The sequence below is a fragment of the Anomaloglossus baeobatrachus genome, chromosome 6 (genome assembly GCF_048569485.1).
Source record: "Anomaloglossus baeobatrachus isolate aAnoBae1 chromosome 6, aAnoBae1.hap1, whole genome shotgun sequence".
NCBI lineage: Eukaryota > Metazoa > Chordata > Amphibia > Anura > Aromobatidae > Anomaloglossus > Anomaloglossus baeobatrachus.
The window spans coordinates 374,760,315-374,784,713 of record NC_134358.1 but is presented as its reverse complement, the minus strand read 5'-3'; the positions used below and the strand labels follow the sequence as shown (position 1 = coordinate 374,784,713).

The window sequence follows — 24,399 nt, the reverse complement described above, 5'->3', positions numbered from 1 at the left end:
TGGGAGGAGAGAGGCTGATGCTGGGAGGCGAGAGGCTGATGCTGGGAGGAGAGAGGCTGATGCTGGGAGGAGAGAGGCTGATGCTGGGAGGAGAGAGGCTGATGCTGGGAGGAGAGAGGCTGATGCTGGGAGGAGAGAGGCTGATGCTGGGAGGAGAGAGGCTGATGCTGGGAGGAGAGAGGCTGATGCTGGGGGCAGAGAGGCTGATGCTGGGGGCAGAGAGGCTGATGCTGGGGGCAGAGAGGCTGATGCTGGGGGCAGAGAGGCTGATGCTGGGGGCAGAGAGGCTGATGCTGGGGGCAGAGAGGCTGATGCTGGGGGCAGAGAGGCTGGTGCAGCATGGGGGATGGAGCACAATAGGGGGTGCGCAGCATGGGGGTTGGAGCACGATGGGGAGTGCGCAGCATGGGGGATGGAGCACGTTTGGGAGTGCGCAGCATGGCGGATGGAGCACGTTTGGGAGTGAGCAGCATGGCGGATGGACCACGTTTGGGAGTGCGCAGCATGGCGGATGGACCACGTTTGGGAGTGCGCAGCATGGCGGATTGAGCACGTTTGGGAGTGCGCAGCATGGCGGATGGAGCACGTTTGGGAGTGCGCAGCATGGCGGATGGAGCACGTTTGGGAGTGCGCAGCATGGCGGATGGAGCACGTTTGGGAGTGCGCAGCATGGCGGATGGAGCACGTTTGGGAGTGCGCAGCATGGCGGATGGAGCACGTTTGGGAGTGCGCAGCATGGCGGATGGAGCACGATGGGGGGTGCGCAGCATGGCGGATGGAGCAAGATGGGGGGTGCGCAGCATGGGGGATGGAGCACGATGGGAGGTGCACACATCCCCCCAACACACACACAACACACCACACACACACTGGGAACCACAAACACCGCCCTACACACACCCACACACACAGACAACGCTGCACACACACAACACCCAACACACAAACACCGCGGCATACATAAATATACGCACATACCATGCAACACACACACATTGCACAAAACATACCTCCCCCGAAAACACACCACACCCACACAAACCGCGCAACACACACACACACAACGCTACAGACACACAGCGCTCCACAAACAACGCAACACACGCAACACACATACAACACCGCTCTCACCCCCCGCCACACCCAGACAACACCCAGAACATGTACAGCGCCCTACACAAACACTTGGTAACTACAGACAACAACATCTATATATATAACAAAAATCATACATTAACTACACAATACGTAAATTCTAGAATACCCGATGCGTAGAATCGGGCCACCTTCTAGTATTTTTATAAAATCATATTACACAATATTATAACACAAGGATGCGTAGGAAGGGGTTACTAGGTCACACATCACCCTGCTTGTAGCTCAGAATGCATATGGCACCTGACAGGTTCCCTTTAAGGCCCTGTGCGCACTAGCCGTTTTTACCCGCGGATTTACCCGCGGTTTTGCGAAATTTGAGAAAATGTGCATGTCACTTCTTTTCCGCAGGTACCTGCGGTATACCCCCAGTATTTCACTCCATTCACTGTAATGTAATCGCGAAATACCGGGGGTATACCGCAGGTAGCAAATGATGTGCAGTATACCCCCGGTATAGCCGCGATTTACCTGCGGTAATGCTCATCGCTGCCTGCGGTTTTGCAGGAAGTGATGTCATTATGACAGAAGAGGAAGCGGAGCAGAGTAAACACAGACGTCACACTCCCTGGACGTGTGACCTCCAGGTGCCCGTGCAGTCTGTGTCCCGCTCCAGGGCTAGGCACCCTTTAGTGCCCCATGAAAGTCACTAAAGGGTGCCAGCTTAGCAAATGCAGGGAGGTAGGACATTATATAGGTCTTTCTCATCTATCTATCTATCTATCTATCTATCTATCTATTCATCTATCCATCTTTCCCTCTATCCATTATTTATCGATTATCTATCTATTATCTATATTATTTATTGCAGTTACAGCATAAAAAAACCGCAGGGACCAACCTGCGGTAAAACCGTGGGAAAAACGCATGCGTTTTTCCCGCGGTGTTGGTGAGGTTTTTTTTACCGCATGTGCGGTAATCTTCAACTCCCAGAAGTTTCTCAAGAAATTTTATTGACAAAAATCACTTTTCTAGTGCGCACATAGCCTAAGGTAGGTTTATATCCCTCAAATGATATTATTAAACGACGTTCGGTAAATATTTACCAGTTGTTTATTAGCCTGTTTATACCACCATCTATTGATGCGCACTGTATGATCAGTATTGGGCTCTGTGCACACGTTGCGTATTTGCGTGCAGTTACGCTGCGTTTTGCATCCTGCGTCCCCAGCACAATCTATGAAGATTATGCATAATCCATGCGCATGTTGCGTTTTAGAATGCAGCGATTTGCATGCTGCCAAATCGCTGCGTTCTATAAAGCAACATGTCATTAAGGCTATGTGCCCACGTATGTGCGCTCTGCACAGCAGCGTTACGTCACTGCATGTGCGCTTCAGAGTGCAGCTGTAAAGCTCCGTTCTGAAGCTTCGGTGACTGCCGATTTCATGCGCTCTGTATGCAGCCCCTCCCATAGACAGAGCGGGGGCTGCATGCAGAGCGCACGGAAGAAGTGACATGTCACTTCTTAGAACGCAGCGATTTGGCAGCAACCGAATGGCTGCGTTCTAATACGCCACGTGGGCATGGCCCCTGCACAATCTCCATAGATTGTGCTCAGGACGCATGCAGTTATGCTGCGGTGCAGATCGCAGCGTAACTGCATGAAAATATGCCACGTGGACACATAGCCTTATTCCGTGCACTTTGGATGCAGGTCCTGCTCTGTCTAAGGTGGGGGCTGCATCCAGAGCGCATGAAATCTGCTTTTTCACTGCATTCATTATGCAGTGTTTCTGCTGCGATTTGAAGCGCACGTGTGATGTCCAAATCGCTGCAGAAATTTCTGCAGGGACACGACGCGACGTGGGCACATAGTCTTAGATTGATCTCTGCACATAGGCTGCCATTGTTGTCAGCAGCACAGAGAACAGGATGATGTCCTGCTAAGAGCGATGATCATTACAATAGATTACATTACCAGTCTAGTGATCAAGTGATCGGCAGCACTGCGCGATTAGCATGGAGTGCGCCTTCCTAGGAGCCCTAGTTGTCAATCCTCTAGTGTAAATGGACTATGATCAGTCTTTTTGCTTCCAGTTCTCCTAGATCTTACATATTCTTTTTGTTGTTGTTATTATTATTATTTAAATTTGTTTTTAAATTCTCGATTTATAACCATTTTTTACGTGGTATATAAGGCCTAATATACAACTGAATGTTGAAAAACAAATGTGTACAATATGGTGCTAAATGCATTGGGTGCTATATTTTGGGTTGCATTTCTCCTGCAAACCATGAAAACAATTTTTGGGTTATTGATAACTACTGTATTTTTGGAGCTGTAGAACAAATTCCTACCAGCACTCAGGAGTCATCTGCTCAGAATCTCGATTAGGACATTTTGTAGGGGGTGAGGCCTCGATATAGGGTTGCCCTGTGAGAACCAGCCGCACTGCTCGTCTGGTCACCATGTAATATTACATTTTCTTGGCTGGCTGTAGCCTCCGCAGCAAAATCTGATGTTTACAGCAATCAGCTGACCAGTATTAACCTTTCATTGCTAATGTTTTATTACAGAACCGTGAATGTAACTGTTCCAAAGAAAACCAGGAATAATGGCACATTGTATGCCTATATATTTCTGCACCATTCTGGAGTTTTACCCTGGCATGATGGCAAACAGGTGCACATAGTGAGCCCATTAACTACTTACATGATTCCTAAGCCTGAAGAAATAAATCTCATAACTGGAGAAACTGGAACCCAGGTAAGGAATTGGTCGTCTTCTAGATCGAGCTGTATACTTATGATAAGAAAAACGTATAATAAGAAAAAAATGGAGGGGAAAAAATTCCAAGTGCGGTCTTCTTACTGGATAACTCCTTTTTAGATTTACAGCAACAGAGGCTAATAGCAGCGATCAGAGCTTATGCCGGGTATGGTGCAGCTCCTGACTTCGAGGAGGTATACGTCACCCTACTAATTGAAGAGTGCACAGATAGGACATTTCTCCAATAGAAAATCACATGGATCGGTCAAGTTTTAATTGAAATCCAATGCATTATATAATTATAGAAGTTGTCCGACCATAAACTCGAACATCATATAAAACATCCCTACATTGTTTTGGGTTTTTTTTGTTTCTAACTTTTGTTCCTCTTGAATGATCACTTTATTCTCTGCACCCACTTTATTTACTTGCAGCTCAGGCAAACTTGACATCTTCCTTTGCTTGACTGCTGAACTTCAGTCAGAATTAATACTGCCCAGGTTCACTGTACAGCCTCGCCCTCTGCCTGCCCTCTGCACACTAATTGGCTGTCAGTATTCTGCCCAGCACTGACCTTTCATTACTTTAGCATTGGAAATAACAGCCCCTCATAGGGCTCTGCACCTTCCCCCCCACATAGCTCTCTGCACCCCCTACATAGCCCCCTCATCCCCCCACATAGTTCTGCAGCCCATTGCAGCATTATGCACCTTCACCCTGTTGTGAATAAATACATACTCGCCTCTCCTCGGTCCCCGCCACTGCTCCTTGTTCGCCCGCTGTCTGTGCTCTGCACAGCTCAGCACAGTAGTGACATCACTGCTGTGCTGAGCTGTCAGAGAGCACAGAAACAGGCGGGACAATGATGAGAGGGAGCGCTGCACACTACGTCTCATCATAACTTTCAAATTTATTGGCATTTGCGATGCTGATACATTTGCAAGTGTGTTCCTGAGCAGGGGACCCGCTGCTGGCGCTGACACCACGGACAGCCACCACCAGGCGCCCCCAGCTCACAGGCCCCATAGCAGTGGCGTGGGAGGGTGCGGGAGAGAGTATGAAATTTGGGGATGGTGCTGGGGAAGGGGGATGGGGACTCCTATGTACTGTACATGTCCAACAGGGGGGCTACAAGACTGACGTCGGCTGTGATGGCCGTCTACAAGCTCCTGCCCCTGTCTACATGACATCACAGGAAGTAGCATAATACTGACAGGAGCGGTCACCTGACAGCTATGAGCCTGGGAAGAGGGGCTGACAGCAGTGCAGGTAGGTAGTTGCTCTCTACCTACCTGCCCCAATGTAGCCCAATAGTGAAATAAAAAATAAAATAAGCCAGATAACGCATTTAACATTTCGGCCAATGAGACCTGCACCAGACAGAATAATGCGGATTACTGAGGAAGCGGGTATACAAGTTGGCACAACTAGGAAATGCAAAACCATCCCACTGGAGAAAGTTCCTGAGCCTGCCCCATACACTAATACCTGACCTTTTACGAAGGGGTTAAAGTACATTTTTTGTGTTCTAGCTATTAAAGCAAAAAGTTGTGACTGTGACATTATTGATCACATGTAAACGTTCAGCTGATTAGTGCTGGCGCACACATGCTGCAGTCAGCCTGGATCTTAAATCGGCACTTATTTGATTGGCAATGCAAACCATTTCAAAAGTAATAGAGCTTTGTCAACGGTTAATGTTTTTGAGTAAAACATTGTTCTAGACTTATGGCCACTTGGGAGCCTTCTTCCACTGCTGGCAGCAGATCTTGATGGTTTGCGTTCCCAAGTGCATTTAACGTGGAAGAACATTTTTCAGACAACCATAACAATATCATCGATAGCAGCCATGGGGTTTTAATGTAAATTTTGTTTCTATGTCTATCGATCCTGTGATATCCATAGTTCCACAAATTTTCCTTCTTGGCATTGCAATTTCATTGCATGTGTAAATGCCTATTGTGCCATTATTTACATTAGCCTATGCCACCCTCTGTCAGAGAAGACGGTATGTTATCCATCAGTGTTAGGGGAAATTACAACTTTAAGAAGTGCTCATATGGCCATGTCAACAGAAAACTAAAAAAGGTATGGCTATTCAAAGAACGGAGGCCAAAATAAAAGTGCAAAAATGAAAATTAGCTGTGGGGAAGTGGTTAAAGAATGATTAATGGCTTAGGCTACATGCCCGCAATCAGGGTTCACAGTGTTTCTTTATCGTTCCTATGGGAGACCCAAACCATGGGTGTATAGCTACTGCCCCCGGAGGACACACAAAGTTACTACACTCAAAAACGTGTAGCTCCTCCCTCCTAGCATATACACCCCCTGCTAGCCAGATCTAGCCAGTTTCTTGCTTTGTGTCAGGAGGATCACACACACACATGCATCGCCAAGGGTAGTCACTCCGGTGTCTAGACTTTCAGCCCGGATAGTTGTATCAGTGGCTGACGGCACCTCTATATGGATCCTACGGTACATTAATTTTGTACTGGACCTCAATCCGCCGGTGTTACCTTATCTAGGTGAACACAACGTGTGTTCCTTAACCACTCCAGTTTTCAGGCCCCTGTGACTAGCCCAGGGTCCGCTCTGACAGTCGCTTCCCATGAAGCGTGATTCTGAGGATTGTATTTCCCCTGTCCACCAATGGTGGTCAAGAAGTGGGCTCATTCACCTCAGGTGGCTCAGCCCGGGCCGTTATGTCAGTGGCTGATGGCTCTTCACTTAAGGTTCTGCGGTCCGCCTGGTTGTCCTTCGGGCCAAGTCGGTATGGGGACGGCAGGAGCTTCGTTCTCCTCAGCTTTACAGCAGTGCGGTTTTTTTGTACCTTCTCTGCTTCTCTGGAGGAGATGCATTCTCTCACAGGGACTCTATGCCCAAAACGGTTGCCTGAACTTCCAGACTTCAGTCTTTTCATCCTATGCCAGGTCTGCCATGCTGGACGCCGCACGGCGGTGGTCTGGGCTACCTTCCTCGCCATCCGCAGGCTCCTGTGGCTTCGGAATTGGAAGGCAGATGCCTCTATGGAGGTTCCCTGCTGGGCTCCCCCTTGGTGGGACCAGTTCCTCGGAACCAACTGGGTGAAATTAAGGAAGCTCTTGGCGGGGAGTGTTCTTCCTTGCCACAAACCTAAACCAGGGAACCTGTCCAGGGCAGGAATCAGTTGAGGTTTCGGTGGTTTCCGTTCCTCCATCTGATCGTCCTCTAGCTCAGCCTAGGTTCATAGAACCAAATGGCTCGAAGCTGCGTCTTCAGAAGGCCGCAGGAGATGCTGTCACTGAGTCAGCTTCCTCCGAGCTATTTAGCCACGCCAACAACCTCCTTGGTCGGTGGCAGGCTCTCTCCACTTTGCGACGTAGGGTTCTAACACGTCTCCGTTCAGTGGGGGCGAGATTATATCTCCCTTGGCTACAGGATGGACTTCTGTCCACCCGCCAAACAGATTTTTTCTGTCAACTCCTCCCGGCTCCAAGGCCGCCGCCTTCTCACAGGCCGTGGCATTTCTTGCAGGCCAATGGAGTAATTGTACCGGTTCCCGACTGGGAACGGTTCTGAGATTTTTGCTTAAATCTATTCCTAAGTCCCCGAAGAGGGCGGTGCCTTCCGACCTGGATCTTTAGCTTTTCAAGCATAGCCAGGTGTGGCGTTTTCACATTGAGTCTTGGTTTTGTTCCGTGTGTTTTTTTTCACCGGATCAATCAAGAACCCAAGGAGATTCCCTAGCAGTCATCGGCATCAGAGATGCCTATCGGCAGGAGTCAATCGCAGTTTCACACCAGCGTTGACTACGTTTTGACAATCGGAGTGGTCCAATTCGTGGCTCTTCCCTTGGGGTTAGCCAAGGCCCCTCGAGTATTCTCATTGGGGCAGCTGTGATTAGGGTCCTGCCCCCCTAGGGTTTGGCAGTGATCTTTTGCCCTGGACGGCCTTCTTGTCGGGGCTTCATCCAGTGCTGACTCTTAGCAGAGTGCTTCGCTCACTCTCGCCACTCTGACCTATTCGGGTGGCTTGTCTTTCTGTCCAAGTCCACTCTGACTTCGAACCAGAGGTTCTCAGGGCGTCAATGGAAGCGGTTCCTTGCCCAGGTTTTCCTGCGTCCTCTGAGACTGGATGTTTTCCGCTGTACAAGCGAACTCACTCCTCCCACGGGGTGGTGGCTTCGCCACTGACCAGGGGCTCGTTTCAGTGGTGGCTTCGGCCACTCTGTCTCAGGGGCGCTCCTTTCTGGCCCGTCCCGGGTGATCCTCACCAGGATGCTAGCCTATCCGCCTTGGGAGCAGTATGTCTCCACCGTGGAGCGCAGGGCGCTTGGACTCTGTCCGAATCAGCCCTCTGGGTCAATGTGCTGGAAATCAGAGCTGTATTTCTGGCTCTCTAAGCCTTCACCATCTGTGGGCGGCTAGGCACATTCGAGTCCAGTCGGACAACGTGACAGCGTTTTCCTACATCAGCTTCCAGGGCGGGACACTCAGCCGCCTGGCAATCTTGGCGGCTCAACATTCTTCAGTGGACAAGGGACTCCTAGTCCACCGTATCCGCAGTCCACATCCTAGATGTGAAAACTACGAGGCAGGCTATTTCAGCTGTCCAACCGTGGTCCACAATACTCAGGTTTTGCGGTAGACACACTGGTTCATGTTTGATCCCAGCTTTGTCTCTTTACGAATTTCACCCTCTACCTCTTGTCCAGAGTCCTGCGCAAGATCGGTAAAGGGGGCCGTCGGGTCATTCTTCCAGACTGACCCAAGCAGGCTTGGTACTCTGACCTGCTCCTTCTGTCCGTTGGGTTGCCATGGCATCTTCCGGACCGTTCAGACCTTTTCTCAAGAGGTCCGTTTTTCCCGTCAGAATTCTGGATTCTCAGATTGACGGCGTAGCTCTTGAGTCCTGGATCTTGGCGACTTCTGATATCCTTCCTGAAGTCATCTCCACTATGACTCGAGCTCCAAAGTGTCCTTTGACCTTTTTGGCCTTGCCGACCCTCCTGTCCCTTCCACAGTCCGGTCTACAGCTAGGACTATCCCTCATTAAGGGACAGGTCTCGGCTCTGTCAGTATGTGCCAGCGGCGTATCGTCCGGCTGGCTCCGGTGCGCTCCTTTAAGGGCGCATCTCACTTCATTCCGCCTTTCCGGTGGCCTATGGAGACCTGGGACCTTAATCCGGTCCTCCCGGTTCCCGGAAACCCCCCTTTGCGCCTCTTGGGGAGGTTTCTTTGTTTTATCTTTCACAGAAAGTAGTCTTTCTAGTGGCTATAATTTCCCGCCAGAGAGTTCTGGCTGCACTCTCTCGGAGTCACCCCCTTTTTTGGTCTTTTGCATCAAGACAAGGTGGTCTTCATCCGACTCCGGACTTTTTTCCCTAAGGCGGTTACTGCTTCCACCTTATCCGGGGCAATTTTCCTGCCTTCCTTTTGTCCGGCTCCTGTTCATCGCTTGAGGAAGCGTTGCATATCCTGGATCTGGTGCGGGCGCTCCGGATCTATGTGTCTCGCACCGCCGTTATTAGGCGGTGCACCTCTCTGGTGCTGACTGTTCGTCAGCGTAGCGGTCTCTCGGCATCTAAGCCGACCCTGATCGTTGGCTTAGGTCGGCCATTTCCGAGACCTACAAGTGTACTCAAGTGCCTTCCCCGCCGGGGATCAGAGCACATTTGGTCAGACCTGTCGGCGCCTTTTTTGGGCTTTCAGGCACCAGGTTACGGCTCAGTAGGTCTGTCAGTCTGCAGCTCGAATTAGTCTGCATACTTTTTCGAAGCACTACCCAAGGCATGCTCATGCTTTGGCAGACGTGGGCTTGGGCAGACGCATTTTTCCGGCGTCTGTCGCCCATTTGTGAAGTTAGGTTTGCCTGCTTCTCAGTTGTCTGTTTATTCCCACCCATGGACTGCTTTTGAACGTCCCATGGTTTGGGTCTCCCATAGGAACGATAAAGAAAAAGAGAATTTTGTTACTTACCGTAAATTCTTTTTCTTATAGTTCCGTCATGGGAGACCCAGCACCCTCCCTATTGCCTATTGGCAGGTTTCTTGTTCCGTGTGTCTTCACCGGCTGTTATTGTTGTAGACAGAGGTTCCGGTTCTTCCGGATTTTACTCTGTCTCTTCTTGTGGGTGGATGTCCTCCTTCAGCTTTTGCACTAAACTGGCTAGATCTGGCTAGCAGGGGGTGTATATGCTAGGAGGGAGGAGCTACACGTTTTTGAGTGTAGTAACTTTGTGTGTCCTCCGGGGGCAGTAGCTATACACCCATGGTTTGGGTCTCCCATGACGGAACTATAAGAAAAAGAATTTACGGTAAGTAACAAAATTCTCTTTTTTCCACGCATCATGTTACACTGCGATGTACAGTACAAGCACAGTGCATGGGATTTATAGAAATTCATGCCCACTGTGCATGTACAGCCCACAGTATAGATTGACCTGCGGTGCGGCTTCCTGAGCCACAAGCATGTCTATTCTTTGTTGCGGAGTCGCAAGCGTTTTTCACAGGGAGAACAGAAGAGAGAGACCGAAACTGCCCCGAACACTGATCATGGGCACGAGCAGCCGCAGTCTCCTGTGGACAGCACTCGTGTCCCCACAGGTCAGGACCCATCATGGGCTATGTTCCCATGATGTGCGTTTTGGTGATTTTTTTTTTTTTTTTATTTGAGATTTTGTACGTAGTAGCTAAATTAGGTTACTTGCATTTTTATTGCGCGTTATCCGCTGCAGTTTTTGTCTCTGTCATGTTTTACATAAAGATGCTTTGATTTTGATATTGCTCAGTATTTGTCTTTGACACAACTTCATGTGCGAATTATTTGTGGGTTGTGTTTTCACAACGGAAACACATAAGAAACATTTTTAGGATTTTTTTATCTGTGAATTTTCTTCATCTAATCTAATATATAAAGCTGAATATGTGTGTGTATGTCCGGGATTGGCATCTGCACCGTAACAGCTACAGCCACAAAATTTTGCACACTCACACTTCTGGACCCCGAGAGCGTCATAGGCTGTGTTTTGAGGGGAAATTTTAACCCCGCGCTTTACAGTTATTCACCAAAATACCTGCCTCCATTAAAGCGAATGGAGCTGGGAGCCACAGTGCAGCCAGAACTTCAGAAGAATGCGCAGCCACACCCTTAAATGGAATGTTGGCGTGTCACAATGCAGCCAGGGAAAGAGACAGACACAGACAGGGTAAGAAACCGACATAGACAGGGTAAGAGACAGACACAAAGAGACAGACACAGACAAAGAGACAGACAGACAGGGAAAGAGAGAGACAGGTTAAGAGACACACAGACAGGTAAAGAGACAGACACAGTTAAAGAGACAGACACAGGGAAACAGACAGACAGGGTTAGAGACAGACAAAGACATACATTCTATTTTGTTAATAGCAGTTATTAACCTGGGCGAAGCCGGGTAGTACAGCTAGTGTTATTATAAAACTCAGCGTAGAGATATTGACGTGTTGCAGACGTGAAGCACGCACTGAAGGCTGTTTATTCGCTAGTTTAAAAATAAACAGGATGAGATTTCTATAAATTTTGTCCCTTTTGCTGGAACTGTAAGACATTGGAACGGATTCATCAAAATTTTCACACTACTTTGCATGAAGTGATGGGTGCTTGGCTCCATTTCCCAATTGAATTCATCAAATCTGCCATCATTTTCTATGCCATAAATGCTACTCCAGTCCTTGACAGGGAGAATATTATTGGCAGAGTGCATCTTACTATTAGTGGCGTACACCTCTTAATGAATTCATAGCCATGTACTCTGTCAAGACTGGCGTACTGTGAGCTCTTTGTGATACTAAGATTGGTAAATCATATACTTTACATAGGAAACTCTCGGGATTGCTGCATATACATCACATAAAGATGCTGGGGGCACATACATCACAGGAGGAACTGGGGGCATATAAATCACAGGGGAGGCTGGGGGCATATAAATCACGGGAGGCTGGGGGCATAAACATCACAGGAGAGGTTGGAGCAAAAACATCACAGGAGAGGCTGGGGGCATATATTTCACAGGAGGGGAACATCACTAGGATGGCACCGACATCACTGGGGAGGCACACAGCACAGTGGATTACAGAGCACTTAAAGGGGGCACAGAGAGCATGTACAGCAATGGGGACGGAGGGTTGTTGCTCCTCTTCTTCAGGTAGATGGGAGAGCATCACGCACTAACCCTGCCCTCAAAGTACATGCTCAGCACCCTGGCACTGGCTAGTGTGAGGACCTAATGGTATGTGCACAAAGCGTTTAGTAGAGAATGCTGCGTGCTTGTCTTCATAGTGCACATGAGGGTTTGAAGGCCCGAGCACTGCGTTCCCCGGGAATCTGTCCTGGGGCCGCAGAAAAAAAAAACATAATCTCTTTTTTAATTGAGCAACACCACAAAAACAAATAATTTAAATAAAAGGGGTTTTATTGTACTACTCTCAAAACAAATGCCAATAATGTCAAAACAGAAGGTTTTTTTTCCCCATTAAGCTTCTGCAATAAACAAAGCGTTTGGCAGTTTCAGAAATTTCTGGGACTGTTCCATACATCTAATTTGGGGTTTGCAGATATCCATGACCTTGCTGCAGAAACAATGGTATTCAGGTGAATGGAAATGCTGTTTCATGTGATTTAATCTTTACATCCAGAAAATCCAGCTTACTTTTCTTTCTTTTTTTTTTTTCTTTACAGCAAATTGATACTGAAAAGAAAGAATCAAATGCGTTAGATGAACCTGTCTCTCACTGGAGGTCCCGTTTGACTCTGAACGTTATGATGGAGGATTTTATTTTTGATGGTTCCTCACTACCTGCTGATGTCCATAGATATATGAAAATGTAGGTATATAGTCTCACTGGACCAATGGAATAGTTCCTAATAATAATAATAGTTCCTCGCTAAAGCGATCTCGTTAGGGTCACAGATTTTGTGACGCACATCCGTCCGCTTTAGCGATGTCGTTGTGTGACAGCTATGAGCGATTTTGAATCGTCACAAAAACGTTCAAAATCGCTCATCGGTGACATCACCCCCTATTTCCAATTATCGTTGCTGCTGCAGTAACGATGTTGTTCGTCGTTCCTGCGGCAGCACACATCGCTATGTGTGACGCCGCTGGAACGACAATCATCTCCTTACCTGCGCCGTCCACCGGAAAAGGAGGAAGGAAGGAGGTGGGCGGGATGTTCCGGCCGCTCGTCTCCTCCCATCCTTTTCTATTGGGTGGCGGTTCAGTGACGCTGCTATGACGTCGCTGTGACACTGAACGAACCGCCCCCTTAAAAAGGAGGCGGTTCGCTGGTCACAGCAACGTCGCAGAGCAGGAATGTATATATGACGCTGCCATAGCGATAATGTTAGCTACGGCAGCGATCACCACATATCGTGCCACCGACGGGGGCGGGTGCTATCGCACGTGACATTGCTAGCCGATGCTAGCGATGTCGCAGCATGTAAAGCCCGCCTAACCTTATCCTAAAATGTTCTAAGATCCATTTATACTGCATGATTAGTATTTTGCAGTATAAACAAGCTTGCAATTATCTAAAAGCCTTTTTCTTTGGGGGAACGGGTCATTTGGTTTTTACACAGAAGGTTGTTATTCTCAGCAGCATGTCATCCTGTGTAAATATAACTTGTGCTGTCCATAAAAATGGCAGCTTTGTCCACTGAACAGCCCATTACAAATCATTGTGTGCACCTGAAACCAAGTGGGTCTGCATAAATGGACTATTGAACGACCACTGAATATGGTGCCAGCCGCAGTTTAACACTACACATCACGCAGTGTAAATGGACCCCCAGTGTGTGTTGGGTCAGTAACGCTTATGTTGAGGCAGAGGTTTTCATTTACTACAGTGTATAGAAAAAAAGAGAGATTATGTGTATAGCACCAGGGTCTTCCTCTAAGTCTCAGAACTATACAGCCCAGTTTTAGGGCTCTCTAGACTGTAATGCACAAAGCATTTATATATGTGACTTGAGATGCTTATTTATTGCATTTTTTATTATTCGCAGGATACAGTTGGGAAAATCTGTCCATTACCTTCCTATATTATTTATTGATCAGCTAAGTAATAGAGTGAAGGACTTGATGGTAAGTTAACTTTCCTCTATGATTTTGTTAAATTCCAAGATGAAAAAAAATAAATAAATATATATATATATATACACACTACCGTTCAAAAGTTAGGGTCACTTAGATATTTCCTTATTTATCCCTGGAGGACTACAAGCACCGACTTTTTATCCTCATATTTATAATGTGGTGAATGGAAATTGCTAGTCACATGTGTGACCATTATCTGTGATAATGCTTCTTCCCTAAATAGTTCATGCATAATTTGGAGGTGTCCTTTGGGCCATTGTCCTGTTGTAGGATGAAATTGGCTCCAATTAAGCGCTGTCCACAGGGTATGGTATGGCGTTGCAAAATGGAGTAATGGCCTTCCTTATTCAAAATCCCTTTTGCATTGTACAAATCTCCCACTTTACTAGCACCAAAGCAACTCCAGACCATCACACTACCTCCACTATGCTTGACAGATGGCGTCATGCACTCTTCCAGCATCTGTTCAGTTGTTCTGCATCTCATAAATATTCTTCTGTGTGATCCAAACAACTCAAACTTTGATTAATATGTCCATTACTCTTTTTTCCAATCTTCCTCTGTCCAATGTCTGTGTTCTTTTGCCCACATTAATCTTTTCCTTTTATTAGCCAGTCTCAGATATGGCTTTTTCTTTGGCACTCTGCCCTGAAGGCCAGCATCCCGAAGTCGCCTCTTCACTGTAGATGTTGATACTGGCGTTTTGCGGGTACTGTTTAATGAAGCTACCATGCTGCTACCTGTCGATTTCTCAAACTAAAGCCTCTAATGTACTTGTCTTGTTGCTCAGTTGGGCAGCGGGGCCTCCCACATCTCTTTCTACTCTGGTTAGAGCTTGTTTGTGCTCTCCTCTGAAGGTAATAGTACACACCGTTGTAGGAAATGTTCAGTTTCTTGGCAAATTCTCGCATGGAATATCCTTTATTTCTAAGAAGAAGAATAGACTGTCGAGTTTCACATGAAAGTTCTCTTTTTCTGGCCATTTTGAGAGTTTAATGGAACCAAAAAATGTAATGCTCCAGATTCTCAACTAGCTCAAAGGAAGGTCAGTTTTATAGCTTCTCTAATCAGCAAAACTGTTTTCAGCTGTGCTGACATATTTGCACAAGGGATTTCTAAACATCCATTAGCCTTCTAACACAGCTATCAAACACAATGTACTATTAGAACACTGGAGTGGTGGTTGTTGGAAATGGGCCTCTATTCACCTATGTAGATATTGCATTAAAAACCAGACGTTTGCAGCTAGAATAGTCATTTACCACATTAACAATGTATAGAGTGTATTTCTGTTTAATGTTAGCTTCATTGAAAAAAAAAAGTGCTTTTCTTTCAAAAATAAGGAAATACTTAAGTGACCCTAAACTTTTGAACTGTAGTGTAGTGTAATATATATTATTCCTGATATTGAGTCCCTTGAACTATTACTAGGGCAGCTCTTGCTACCGCTTGTAAAATGAGCCTGTGCTATAATTAAGATGTAGCAGACCACATAACACCATTTACTACTGTAATAATATCAATGTTATGTGGGAAATAACCCAAGATTCACTATAGCAATGGATCAAAGAATAACAAAGTTCATAATCCATGTTTGTACCCCTGCGGCTCACACTTCACAAATAATGGTCACACGTGTGACTAGCTATTTCCACTCACCACCTTATAAATATGAGGATAAAAAGTTTGTGCTTGTAGCCCTCCAGGGCAGTTTAATGTAAAATCGCTCCCAATTGTGACGGTGATGCACTTACCAAAGTGCAGCAGACCTCGCTCCTCAATGAGCAAGAGGATGTTTCTATTTGTATACAGTGCATGGCTGTGAGTACATCAGAATGCAGTCCTGATGTCATGCTGTCCTCTGGCGGGAGGACTCGGAGTCTAGTATGTGACGAGGTCTTCATATGTGTTTTCAGTACATTCACTTTTAATGTGGTCTGTGGTCAGCCAAGAGGCGCTCATGTAAAGGGGTAGAAGAGTTAGAAGCTCCCCGTCAGGTCATCATAGCCAGCTGACTGACGGATTCTCAGACCACCCATCCTGCAGACAATAATAGTAATAATTACCCACAATTGCACAAATAACGTTTGGCCTAAGATACATGCATTTAAAACATTTTGCCCCTAAAGGTGGAAAACCCCCTTGCTATATCCCTGGGAAAATTGAGAACAGAATCGGGATTGAATTTGTTACGGCACCTTGGACTACAAGTACCATTGCAGCAGAGCCGTGTCGCTTTCAGACCGTTGTTGTTTTCGCATGTATATAAAGCTGGAAACCATCATCCTCTGATGTAATGCTTCTTGAAGGATTGCTTGGGTGACTGGACACTTCTTGCCTGTTATGTGATTTCGGTGGCTCATTACTGATTTCAGATCTTTTCCTTGTAGATGATAAACCGCTCCACAACAGAGCTGCCTCTTACTGTTTCATATGACAAAATATCACTGGGAAAGCTACGCGTCTGGATTCATATGCAAGATGCTGTTTACTCCTTACAGCAGTTTGGTATGTCAGAAACCCACTATGATATGTGGCTATATACCCAAATCTTACTTCGTTTCTCTTTCTGCCTCAAATGGTCTCCTAAGGGGTTATTCGAAGCATGAAGTGTTCTATATAATTCTACCTATTTTGAAACCCTAACCAGTTTTGTAATTATGCTTTATTTGAAATGCGCCTTACTGTTCTCTCTATACAGCTAATCCTTACATCAGTCACTATCCTGAAGCAGATCGTCATGCGAGGGCTTCACCGATAGAAGCAGGAGCAATAACAGCAGTGCTGCCCCCTAATGACGGTCCGTTTCAGGGTAAAACTGTGGATAGAAGCTGTGGGCTGGTGCTTGTGGTCACTTCTCACTGTTTGTATCACTGCGACTGATTCAGAACATCATTATAGGGTGGACGTTAAATAAGCTGTGGTAAGTCAACGCAGCACCTCCACCTGATGTCCTGTTTTGTGAGGGATGATCGAAGCTGTGGGAAAGTGACTGCCGGGTCATTCCATCTAGAGATGCCCCATTTTAGAATCCCCAGTGAATGCTGGGAGTCGTCACAGGAAGTCATTTAAGAAGACGGCGGATTAGCTGCATAGGGACAACTGTAAGGCGTTTAAAAATAGATATTTATACTTGACTAGAAGGTGGCCCGATTCTAACGCATCGTGCCACCCTAGTTAATGTATGTTTTTTGTTTTATATATCGATGTTGTTGTGTGTAGTTGCCAGTGTTTGTGTAGGGCGCTGTAAATGTTCTGGGTGTTGTCTGGGTGTGCGAGGGGGTGAGAGCAGTGTTGTTTGTGTGTTGCGTTGTGCGTGTTGCGTGGGTGTCTGTGTAGGGCGGTGTTTGTGGTTCCCAGTGTGGTGTGTTGTGCGGTGCGCGTGTGGCGGTGTGTGTGTGTTTTGGGGGGAGGTGTGCACCCCCATCGTGCTCCATCCCCCATGCTGCGCACCCCCCATCGTGCTCCATCCCCCATGCTGCGCACCCCCCATCGTGCTCCATCCCCCATGCTGCGCACTCCCCATCGTGCTCCATCCCCCATGCTGCGCACTCCCCATCGTGCTCCATCCCCCATGCTGCGCACTCCCCATCGTGCTCCATCCCCCATGCTGCGCACTCCCCATCGTGCTCCATCCCCCATGCTGCGCACTCCCCATCGTGCTCCATCCCCCATGCTGCGCACTCCCCATCGTGCTCCATTCCCCATGCTGCGCACTCCCCATCGTGCTCCATCCCCCATGCTGCGCACTCCCCATCGTGCTCCATCCCCCATGCTGCGCACTCCCCATCGTGCTCCATCCCCCATGCTGCGCACTCCCCATCGTGCTCCATCCCCCATGCTGCGCACTCCCCATCGTGCTCCATCCCCCATGCTGCGCACTCCCCATCGTGCTCCATCCCCCATGCTGCGCACTCCCCATCGTGCTCCATCCCCCATGCTGCGCACTCCCCATCGTGCTCCATCCCCCATGCTGCGCACTCCCCATCGTGCTCCATCCCCCATGCTGCGCACTCCCCATCGTGCTCCATCCCCCATGCTGCGCACTCCCCATCGTGCTCCATCCCCCATGCTGCGCACTCCCCATCGTGCTCCATCCCCCATGCTGCGCACTCCCCATCGTGCTCCATCCCCCATGCTGCGCACTCCCCATCGTGCTCCATCCCCCATGCTGCGCACTCCCCATCGTGCTCCATCCCCCATGCTGCGCACTCCCCATCGTGCTCCATCCCCCATGCTGCGCACTCCCCATCGTGCTCCATCCCCCATGCTGCGCACTCCCCATCGTGCTCCATCCCCCATGCTGCGCACCCCCCATCGTGCTCCATCCCCCATGCTGCGCGCACCCCCCATCGTGCTTCATCCCCCATGCTGCGCACCCCCCATCGTGCTCTACCCCCCATGCTGCGCACCCCCCATCGTGCTCCATCCTCCATGCTGCGTACCCCCCATCGTGCTCCATCCCCCATGCTGCGCACCCCCCATCGTGCTCCATCCTCCATGCTGCGTACCCCCCATCGTGCTCCATCCCCCATGCTGCGCACCCCCCATCGTGCTCCACAGTCACATATCAGACAGTATACACGCACACATCTGATCGCATACACTCACACCCCACTTCTCCCTGTGCCCTCCGGTGGACGGTCCCAGCAGCTGTGCTGCACGCCGTGCTCCTCTGCCTTCTGCCGACACGCACACATCCGATCGCATACACGCACACATCCGATCGCATACACGCACACATCCGATCGCATACACGCACACATCTGATCGCATACACGTACATACACACTGACGATATCGCACATACGCGCTCACACACTAACAACATCCAGAGATACCACATGCTTCCGGCCATGTGATCCTCCGGCAGGTCCTGGAAGGTCACTGCACGCACAGTATCGCCGCCGAGAAGTAAGCGATATCACTGGATTTTGTGAGTGTGTGGATGCGATCTGATGTGTGTGTGTGAGGTGTGTGTGAGAGTGAGTGAATGTGATCTGATGTGTGTGTGTCTGTTCTTATGTGTGTGCGTGTGTGTGTGTTCCGCCGCTGCAGGACCTTGATGCGCTCACCTGCTCCTGGTCGGCGTCTGGTGAGTATGACTGGGGGGTCTTCTTTCTTCTGTCTTCTCTCTTCTGGGGGTGCCTGCTGCCTATAATGAAGTGTCTTGCAGTGTCTTTAACTCTTTCACCGCTGCATGACACTTCATTATTGACCGCAGCGTATGCCGGCTCCCTGCACATGTGTACTGGGAGCCGGTGTTCGCTGGAAGCGCTTCTTATAGTTACCCGATGTTTATCATGGTTACCAGCGTACACCGGCTCCGTCACGATCCCAGCATCGCAAGGTTATGTCTGGGCTAGGGGAGTCGGGGCTTCGTTTGAATTCGGGGGAAGGGGCGTGGCCGAGCGGTCGATGCGTGCGGAGGGTCGGGGCGAGCGGCCAATCCATGCGGGGGGCGGGGCCAGGCCGAGGCGAGCCGCCAATCCGTGGGGGGGCGGAGCCAGGCCGAGCCTAGAGCGGCTAATCCATGCGGGAGGCGGGGCAAGGCCGAGGCGAGCGGCCAATCCGTGGGGAGGGGCGGGTCCAGGCCGAGCCCAGCGGCCAATCCGACAATTGTCACTTTTATGACACTGTCACGGTGACACTGTCACGGTGACACAATTTTGGAGCAAGACAGACAGACAGAATAAGGCAATTATATATATACTAGAAGGTGGCCCGATTCTACGCATCGGGTATTCTAGAATTTACTTATTGTGTAGTTAATGTATGATTTTTGTTATATATATATATATATATATATATATCTATATATATATATATAGATAGATAGATGTTGTTGTGTGTTGTTACCAAGTGTTTGTGTAGGGCGCTGTACATGTTCTGGGTGTGGCGAAGGGTGAGAGCGGTGTTGTTTATGTGTTGCGTTGTTTGTAGAGCGCTGTGTGTCTGTAGCGTTGTGTGTGTGTGTTGCGCGGTTTGTGTGGGTGTGGGGTGTATGTGTGTGTGTTTTGGGGGGAGGTATGTTTTGTGCAATGTGTGTGTTGTGCGGTATGTGCGTATATTTGTGTGTGCGGCGTTGTCTGTGTGTGTGTGTGTGTGTCTGTGTAGGGCAGTGTTTGTGGTTCCCAGTGTGGTGTGTTGTGTGTGGCGGTGTGTGTGTGTGTGTTTTGGGGGGAGGTGTGCACCTCCCATCGTGCTCCATCCCCCATGCTGCGCACCCCTCATCGTGCTCCATCCCCCATGCTGCGCACCCCCCATCGTGCTCCATCCCCCATGCTGCGCACCCCCCATCGTGCTCCATCCCCCATGCTGCGCACCCCCCATCGTGCTCCATCCCCCATGCTGCGCACCCCCCATCGTGCTCCATCCCCCATGCTGCGCACCCCCCATCGTGCTCCATCCCCCCATGCTGCGCACTCCTCATCGTGCTCCATCCCCCATGCTGCGCACTCCCCATCGTGCTCCATCCCCCATGCTGCGCACTCCCCATCGTGCTCCATCCTCCATGCTGCGCACTCCCCATCGTGCTCCATCCTCCATGCTGCACACTCCCCATCGTGCTCCATCCCCCATGCTGCGCACTCCCCATCGTGCTCCATCCCCCATGCTGCGCACTCCCAAACGTGCTCCATCCCCATGCTGCGCACCCCCCATTGTGCTCCATCCCCCATGCTGCACACCCCCCATCGTACTCCATCCCCCATGCTGCGCACTCCCCATTGTGCTCCATCCCCCATGCTGCGCACTCCCCATTGTGCTCCATCCCCCATGCTGCGCACTCCCCATCGTGCTCCATCCCCCATGCTGCGCATTCCCGTTCGTGCTCTTTCCCCCATGCTGCGCACTCCCCATCGTGCTCTATCCCCCATGCTGCGCACTCCCCATCGTGCTCCATCCCCCATGCTGCACACTCCCCATCGTGCTCCATCCCCCATGCTGCGCACTCCCAAACGTGCTCCATCCCCCATGCTGCGCACCCCCCATTGTGCTCCATCCCCCATGCTGCGCACCCCCCATCGTACTCCATCCCCCATGCTGCGCACTCCCCATTGTGCTCCATCCCCCATGCTGCGCACTCCCCATAGTGCTCCATCCCCCATGCTGCGCACTCCCCATCGTGCTCCATCCCCCATGCTGCGCATTCCCGCTCGTGCTCTATCCCCCATGCTGCGCACTCCCCATCGTGCTCTATCCCCCATGCTGCGCACTCCCCATCGTGCTCCATCCCCCATGCTGCACACTCCCCATCGTGCTCCATCCCCCATGCTGCGCACTCCCCATCGTGCTCCATCCCCCATGCTGCGCACTCCCCATCGTGCTCCATCCCCCATGCTGCGCACTCCCCATCGTGCTCCATCCCCCATGCTGCGCACTCCCTATCGTGCTCCATCCCCCATGCTGCGCACTCCCCATCGTGCTCCATCCCCCATGCTGCGCACTCCCCATCGTGCTCCATCCCCCATGCTGCGCACTCCCCATCGTGCTCCATCCCCCATGCTGCGCACTCCCCATCGTGCTCCATCCCCCATGCTGCGCACTCCCCATCGTGCTCCATCCCCCATGCTGCGCACTCCCCATCGTGCTCCATCCCCCATGCTGCGCACTCCCCATCGTGCTCCATCCCCCATGCTGCGCACTCCCCATCGTGCTCCATCCCCCATGCTGCGCACTCCCCATCGTGCTCCATCCCCCATGCTGCGCACTCCCCATCGTGCTCCATCCCCCATGCTGCGCACTCCCCATCGTGCTCCATCCCCCATGCTGCGCACTCCCCATCGTGCTCCATCCCCCATGCTGCGCACTCCCCATCGTGCTCCATCCCCCATGCTGCGCACTCCCCATCGTGCTCCATCCCCCATGCTGCGCACTCCCCATCGTGCTCCATCCCCCATGCTGCGCACTCCCCATCGTGCTCCATCCCCCATGCTGCGCACTCCCCATCGTGCTCCATCCCCCATGCTGCGCACTCCCCATCGTGCTCCATCCCCCATGCTGCGCACTCCCCATCGTGCTCCATCCCCCATGCTGCGCACTCCCCATCGTGCTCCATCCCCCATGCTGCGCACTCCCCATCGTGCTCCATCCCCCATGCTGCGCACTCCCCATCGTGCTCCATCCCCCATGCTGCGCACTCCCCATCGTGCTCCATCCCCCATGCTGCGCACCCCCCATCGTGCTCCATCCCCCATGCTGCGCGCACCCCCCATCGTGCTTCATCCCCCATGCTGCGCACCCCCCATCGTGCTCTACCCCCCATGCTGCGCACCCCCCATCGTGCTCCATCCTCCATGCTGCGTACCCCCCATCGTGCTCCATCCCCCATGCTGCGCACCCCCCATCGTGCTCCATCCTCCATGCTGCGTACCCCCCATCGTGCTCCATCCCCCATGCTGCGCACCCCCATCGTGCTCCACAGTCACATATCAGACAGTATACACGCACACATCTGATCGCATACACTCACACCCCACTTCTCCCTGTGCCCTCCGGTGGACGGTCCCAGCAGCTGTGCTGCACGCCGTGCTCCTCTGCCTTCTGCCGACACGCACACATCCGATCGCATACACGCACACATCCGATCGCATACACGCACACATCCGATCGCATACACGCACACATCTGATCGCATACACGTACATACACACTGACGATATCGCACATACGCGCTCACACACTAACAACATCCAGAGATACCACATGCTTCCGGCCATGGGATCCTCCGGCAGGTCCTGGAAGGTCACTGCACGCACAGTATCGCCGCCGAGAAGTAAGCGATATCACTGGATTTTGTGAGTGTGTGGATGCGATCTGATGTGTGTGTGTGAGGTGTGTGTGAGAGTGAGTGAATGTGATCTGATGTGTGTGTGTCTGTTCTTATGTGTGTGCGTGTGTGTGTGTTCCGCCGCTGCAGGACCTTGATGCGCTCACCTGCTCCTGGTCGGCGTCTGGTGAGTATGACTGGGGGGTCTTCTTTCTTCTGTCTTCTCTCTTCTGGGGGTGCCTGCTGCCTATAATGAAGTGTCTTGCAGTGTCTTTAACTCTTTCACCGCTGCATGACACTTCATTATTGACCGCAGCGTATGCCGGCTCCCTGCACATGTGTACTGGGAGCCGGTGTTCGCTGGAAGCGCTTCTTATAGTTACCCGATGTTTATCATGGTTACCAGCGTACACCGGCTCCGTCACGATCCCAGCATCGCAAGGTTATGTCTGGGCTAGGGGAGTCGGGGCTTCGTTTGAATTCGGGGGAAGGGGCGTGGCCGAGCGGTCGATGCGTGCGGAGGGTCGGGGCGAGCGGCCAATCCATGCGGGGGGCGGGGCCAGGCCGAGGCGAGCCGCCAATCCGTGGGGGGGCGGAGCCAGGCCGAGCCTAGAGCGGCTAATCCATGCGGGAGGCGGGGCAAGGCCGAGGCGAGCGGCCAATCCGTGGGGAGGGGCGGGTCCAGGCCGAGCCCAGCGGCCAATCCGACAATTGTCACTTTTATGACACTGTCACGGTGACACTGTCACGGTGACACAATTTTGGAGCAAGACAGACAGACAGAATAAGGCAATTATATATATACTAGAAGGTGGCCCGATTCTACGCATCGGGTATTCTAGAATTTACTTATTGTGTAGTTAATGTATGATTTTTGTTATATATATATATATATATATATATATATATATATATATATATATATATATAGATAGATAGATAGATAGATAGATGTTGTTGTGTGTTGTTACCAAGTGTTTGTGTAGGGCGCTGTACATGTTCTGGGTGTGGCGAAGGGTGAGAGCGGTGTTGTTTGTGTGTTGCGTTGTTTGTAGAGCGCTGTGTGTCTGTAGCGTTGTGTGTGTGTGTTGCGCGGTTTGTGTGGGTGTGGGGTGTATGTGTGTGTGTTTTGGGGGGAGGTATGTTTTGTGCAATGTGTGTGTTGTGCGGTATGTGCGTATATTTGTGTGTGCGGCGTTGTCTGTGTGTGTGTGTGTGTGTCTGTGTAGGGCAGTGTTTGTGGTTCCCAGTGTGGTGTGTTGTGTGTGGCGGTGTGTGTGTGTGTGTGTGTTTTGGGGGGAGGTGTGCACCTCCCATCGTGCTCCATCCCCCATGCTGCGCACCCCTCATCGTGCTCCATCCCCCATGCTGCGCACCCCCCATCGTGCTCCATCCCCCATGCTGCGCACCCCCCATCGTGCTCCATCCCCCATGCTGCGCACCCCCCATCGTGCTCCATCCCCCATGCTGCGCACCCCCCATCGTGCTCCATCCCCCATGCTGCGCACCCCCCATCGTGCTCCATCCCCCCATGCTGCGCACTCCCCATCGTGCTCCATCCCCCATGCTGCGCACTCCCCATCGTGCTCCATCCCCCATGCTGCGCACTCCCCATCGTGCTCCATCCTCCATGCTGCGCACTCCCCAT

At 50.7% G+C, this 24,399-nt stretch overlaps 1 protein-coding gene across 1 annotated transcript in view; it reads left to right on the top strand.

Moving 5' to 3' along the window:
* Positions 1–24,399, top strand: part of CLPTM1L (CLPTM1 like) — a 98,808-nt gene that overhangs the window by 4,490 nt on the left and 69,919 nt on the right. Inside the window, exons 2-5 of the mRNA XM_075316122.1 lie at positions 3,676–3,865; positions 12,565–12,710; positions 13,891–13,969; positions 16,372–16,489. Coding sequence (XP_075172237.1) covers positions 3,676–3,865; positions 12,565–12,710; positions 13,891–13,969; positions 16,372–16,489 — 533 coding nt within the window. The remainder of the gene's footprint in view (positions 1–3,675; positions 3,866–12,564; positions 12,711–13,890; positions 13,970–16,371; positions 16,490–24,399) is intronic.